Here is a 6,000-nt window from a genome sequence, read left to right as displayed (position 1 = left end):
ATAATCTTAAAATAAAGAGCAGTTCATTAAACACATTTAACTTTATAAAAAACATATTTATGTTTCCTTATTTTTTTCATTTTACTGTGAATATCCATTCATGAGCCAACATGCAGGAAGCACTCACATATAGCATTCTTTGAGGCTAAACAAAGTGGATCAGAAATGCATGATCTTCTTCCAATTTGGCAGGGAAATGACAACTCCTAGCAAGATGATTATTACTACTTCAGGTACTAAGCACCTTTTAATCGTATCACTTAATTTAATCCTCACAGCAATTCTATTAATGTTCCCATTCTACAGGTAAGGAAAGGAAGGCTTAAAGAATTTGTTACTTTCTCAAAGTAGCAGAACTAGCAAGTGGTGAAGTTACTATTCAAATTCAGGTCTATATAGTTCCATAGCCCATGTTCTAAAACTTTATGCAATGCTATCCCTCAGAAGTGCAAAATATTAAAGGTCTAATTCACTGTAGATTTCTTCCTAAGCCACACAGACAAATTCCAAAGTTGACTGAACACTTCAAGTTGACTCGAAGTTTATCCAGAATTTTTCAACCTTGGCACAGATATTTTGAGCCAGATAATTTGTGGCTGTGGGGGGCTCTTCTGGACATTGCAGGATACTTCGCAGCATCCCTGGCTTCTACCCACTAGATGCCAGTTGTACTGCCTTCGCAGTTATAATAATCAAAAATATCTTCAGACACTGCCAAATGTCACCTGAGGGGCAAAACTGCCCCTAGTCAAGAACCACTGGTTTAATTCAGTCTTGCTGTATGGATGCATCGAAAGACCTAAACATTATACAAAAGTGGGAATAGTTGTACTGTGCACAAACATATTTTCTATGAGTAGCTCTGTAAGATAGTTTTAATAAGCAACAGCATTGTCATTTAATTCAAATACCATTTAAAACATTACTCAAAACAATGTTTTTTTAAGGAAATTTAGCTTATGAAAGAAAACAATTTTATTTTGCTTATTATAAGAGGATAGTTCCAAAAATTTATTTCAAACAAGAAAAGCAGTAACAATTAAATCCTTTATAAGGTTAACACGTAAAGGATGTTCAGGGAATAATCGACACCATCCAGTTGAAAAGGCTTCCTTCTGATACGATACAACCACTAGCAAGATCAAAAAGTCTCTCAAGACTGAACATAGATGGCAGCGAGATATCAAATGGGACCTGAGAAAAAGCATAAAAGTGTTCATGAAATGCATTGTTCCGAACTGTTGACTGAAGTAATGTTCTCAAATACCAATTCCATGTAATAATTTATTTGAAAGATTTTTAACTCTTGCCTAAGACACAAATTTCACATCTCTACCCTGCTGAAATGTCACATATATCATTTTCTATCCTATGAAGATTCATATCTATGAGTCTATAAAAACAGCCTACAGATTCATATCTGTAAATGTATAAAAATGAGCCTACAAAACAGCAGACACTCGTATAAATATGGACCATTCGTGTTTATATAATCATTGTATGTGATTGTAAGTGTAGGAATTTTGGCCCAGTTACTAATGAACCACTTTCCTCCATAACACATTGCTCAGTTGACAACTCTCCCTCCCTCATTTTGAGCTTAAATCCTGACATGGTGAAGCAAAAATTGTGTTTGGAGCTCACTCTTTCTGAAAGAAACACCTAGTTACCATGCTGAGGACTAGTGCGGCCTAAGTCATCTGAGCAGCCTGAAAGATGGAAAATAAAGACCACTTTGGGGGTCATAGCACTGGTTATTTGAGTGGGAGAAGGGCAAGAAGGAGACAACAAACATGAAGGAAAGGAAATAAATGTTTACTGGGGACGCACTTCACGCAGACTTAGATACTTTTGAAGATGTATGAGAAACATCACGGAGAATGGTCACAATGAATTAGATCCTTGGGGCCCTGAATCCTGGTAAGAAACTAGAGGACAAGTTTTTTTAATGTCTTGTCTGCTTGTTAAATGAAACTTTTATTCTCAAGAAAACATAACGAACTTAAAAGTAGAGACTGGTTTTCATTTCTTATTCTTCATTTTATTGGATTAAAAAAATGATCAAAGTATTCCAATGCTTTCTATAACTTCGGATAATAAAGAGGTGAAAAAAATTAATAACATCCTCCTTTTTTACTCAATCCTGAAGTAATCAGTGTTAGCAGTTTAAAGAATATCTTTCCAAAACTTAAAAAATCCTCATACAAATGTATAATCATGTGGGTTTTTTTCTTTTCCTTTTTTTCTTTATTTTTTGAAATAGGATACCTAGATTTCCATTATTTGCTTTTACAATTACCAATATGTAAGAGAAATCCCACCTTAACCAATTCAGGGAGGCAGAATAACCACATGGAGGTTAAAAGTGTACATTCTGGAGTAAGACTGCTTGGTTCACTCAGACCTCACCATATACCAGCCAGGTGAGGCTGAGTAAACTATTTGATCTGTTTAAATTTTAATTTCCTAATTTCACTACCCCAGTCCTTGGCAAACACAAATATGCTTCCTGTCTCTGTGTATATGTCTGTTCTGGATATTTCATAAAAATTGAACTATACAGTATATGACCTTTTATGTCTGGCTTAACTTAACATAATATTTTGGAGGTTCATCCTCATTGCTGTGTGTATCAATACTTTGTTCCTTTTTATGACTAATGCTCCATTTTATGAATACACCACATTTTGTTTATCCATTCATATGTTGATGGACATTTGTGCTGTTTCTACCCTTTGGCCATTGTTAAGTGTTACTGTTAAATACAAGTTTTGTTTGAACATCTGATTTCAATTTGGGGGGGGGTCCATATCTAGGAATGAAATTACTGAATCACATGGTAATTCTATGTAAGTTATTGAAGAACCACCAAACTGTTTTACTCTATGTTTTACATAGAGGATGCAACATTTTACATTCCCACTATTAATGTATGATGGATCTAATTTTTTCACATCCTCTCCAACATGTATTTTCTTTTTCACTGTACAAGTTTCAGGTGTATAGCATTATAATTCGATGTCTGTATATACCACAAAGTGATCACCATCACAACTCTAGTTGCCATCACCACAATAAGTTGACCCCCCTCACCTATTTTGCCCACTCCCCAATCCCTTCCCCGTCTGGTAACCACTAATCTATTCTCCATATCTATGAGTTTGTTTTCATTTTATTTTGTTTGTTCACTTGTTTTGTTTTTAGATTCCACATATAAATGAAATCATACAGTATTTGTCTCTCTCCATCTGACTATTTCACTTAGCATAATAACCTCAAGATCCATCCATGTTGTCACAAATGGCAGGATTTCATTCTTTTTTATGGCTGAGCAATATTTCATTGTATTTATACCACATCTTCTTTTATCTATTCATCTATCAATGGATATTTAGGTTGTTTCCATATGAACACAGGAGCATATGTATTCTTTCAAATTAGTGTTTTCATGTTCTTTGGATAAATACCCAAAAGTGGAATAGTTGGGTCATATGGCAGTTTTATTCTCAATTTTTTGAGGAATCTCCACACTGTTTTCCAGAGTGGCTACACCAATTTATAGTCACACCAATGGTGTACAAAGGTTCCCTATCTCCATATCTTCTCCAACATTTGTTACTTCTTGTCTTTTCGATAATAGTCATTCTAACAGGTATGAGGTGATATCTCATTATGGCTTTGATTTGCATTTTCCTAATAATTAGTGATGCTGAACATAGTTTCATGTGATTGTTAGCCATCTCTATGTCTTCTTTGAAAAAATGTCTATTCAGATCCCCTGCCCATTTTTTAATTGGGTTGTTTGGGGGCATTTTGTTTCTTTCTTTTTGTTGAATTGTATGAGTTCTTCATAGATTTTGGATATTAACCTCTTAGTTAATATATGATTTGCAAATATCTCCTCCCACTCAGTGTGTTACCTTTTCATTCTGATAATGGTTTCCTTCACTGGGCAGAAGCTTTTAGTCTGATGTGATGTAGTCCTGTCTATTTATTTTTTCTTTTGTTTCCCCTGCCTTTGGAGCCAGATCCACAAAAACATTGCTAAGATTGATGTTAATGAATTTACCATCTATGTTTTCTTCTAGGAAGTTTATGATTTCAGGTCTTACATTCAAGTTTTCTATCCATCTTGAGTTAACTTTTTCAATTCCATATTTGAAAACTTAACTTTTTTATTGAGCACTTTAAAAAAAATTATAGTTGATTTACAATGTTTCAGGTATACAGCAAAGTGATTCAGTTATACATACATTTATCTATCTATACTTTTCCAGATTCTTTTTTTCTCTTTTTTTAATTGAAGTATAGTTAATTTACAATGTTGTGTTGTTTCAATTGTACAGCAAAGTGATTCAGTTATACATATGTATATATTCTTTTTCAGATTCTTTTCCATTATAAGTTATTACAAGGCACTGAATATAGTTCCCTGTGCCATACACAAGGTCCTTGTTGTTTATCTATATAGTAAGTATGTAACTATTAATCCCAAACTCCTAATTTATCTCCCCTCAACCCTCCCCCCATCCCCTTTGGTAACCATAAGCTTGTTTTCTATGTCTGTGAGCCTATTTTTGTAAATAACTTCATTTGTATCATTTTTCTAGATTCCACATATAAGTGACATCATATGATATTTGTCTTTCTCTGTCTGACTTACCTCACTTAATGTGATAATCTCTAGATCCATTCAGTTTGCTGCAAATGGCATTATTTCATTCTTTTTTACAGCTGAATAATATTCCATTGTATATAATATACATGTCTTGGGTATCATAAATAGTACTGCTATGAACATTGGGGTGCATGGGTCTTTTCGAATTAGAGTTTTCTACAGATATAGTTTTTGATTGGGTTGTTTTTTTTGATATTGAGCTGTATAAGTTGTTTGTGTATTTTGGAAATTAATCCCTTGTCAGTTGTATCGTTTGCAAATATTTTCTCCCATTCTGTAGGTTGTCTTTTCATGTCGTTTATGGTTTCCTTTGCTGTGCAAAAGCTTTTAAGTTTAATTAGGTCCCATTTGTTTATTTTTGTCTTTGTTTCCATTACTCTAGGAGGAGAATCCAAAACTGTATTGCTGTGATTTATGTCAAAGAGTGTTCTGCCTATGTTTTCCTCTAGGAGATTTATAGTATCCAGTCTTACATTTAGGTCTTTGATCCATTTTGGGCATATTTTTGTATATGGGTGTTAGAGAATGTTCTAATTTTACTATTTTATTTGTTGTTGTCCAGTTTTCCCAGCACCACTTACTGAAGAGACTTTCTTTTCTCCATTGTATATTCTTGCCTCCTTTGTTGTAGATCAATTGATCATAAGAATGTGGGTTTATTTCTGGGCTGTCTATCCTGTTCCATTCATCCATGTGTCTGGTTTTTGTGCTAGTACCATACTGTTTTTATTAATATAGGTTTGTAGCGCAGTTTGAAATCAGGGAGTGTGATACCTACAACTTTGTTCTTCTTTCTCAGGATTGCTTAGGGTCTTTTGTGGTTCCATACAAATTTTAGTATTCTTTGTTCTATTTCTGTGAAATATGCCATTGGAATTTTGATAGGGATTGAACTGAATTTGTAGATTGCTTTGGGTAATATGGTCATTTTAACAATGTTAGTTCTTCCAATCCATGAACACATAGTATCTTTCCATTTATTTGTGTCTTCTTCAATTCTTTCACCGGCATCTTATAATTTACAGTGTACAAGTCTTTCACCTCCTTGGTTAAATTTTTTTCCCATGGGCTCTGTGGCACTTTGGACACTTTTCCAGCTTCAGCTTTTGGAAATTTTATGGAAGGTTCTGGGTCTTTCATAGGGAACTTCTCAAGAAAATTTAGGTTCCAGGTGAAATTACTGAATTTCTTTGTCATTCAACAGAGATAACATTGGCAATCACATAATTACTGAGAAGTCTTGTTTGTGTTTAGAAAATAGCTTTGAGTCCAAATTGTCCAGGATAAGGTACCAGAGAATCTTGGTTCCTTTTCCTGGATTA

General features: G+C 34.0%; 1 protein-coding gene across 1 annotated transcript in view; it reads right to left on the bottom strand.

Annotated features, from left to right (window-relative positions):
- Window positions 1-699: 699 nt before the first annotated feature.
- CFAP54 (cilia and flagella associated protein 54) overlaps window positions 700-6,000 on the bottom strand; it is a 296,739-nt gene continuing 291,438 nt past the window's right edge. Inside the window, exon 68 of the mRNA XM_022562388.3 lies at window positions 700-1,194. Coding sequence (XP_022418096.3) covers window positions 1,075-1,194 — 120 coding nt within the window. The 3' untranslated portion in view covers window positions 700-1,074. The remainder of the gene's footprint in view (window positions 1,195-6,000) is intronic.

This window comes from Delphinapterus leucas, chromosome 11 (assembly GCF_059928025.1).
Source record: "Delphinapterus leucas isolate spDelLeu-1000000601 "Yukka" chromosome 11, BTC_Dleu_Yukka2, whole genome shotgun sequence".
Classification (NCBI taxonomy): domain Eukaryota; kingdom Metazoa; phylum Chordata; class Mammalia; order Artiodactyla; family Monodontidae; genus Delphinapterus; species Delphinapterus leucas.
The sequence above is the reverse complement of the archived record's forward strand: the minus strand, read 5'-3'. Positions and strand labels throughout refer to the sequence as shown.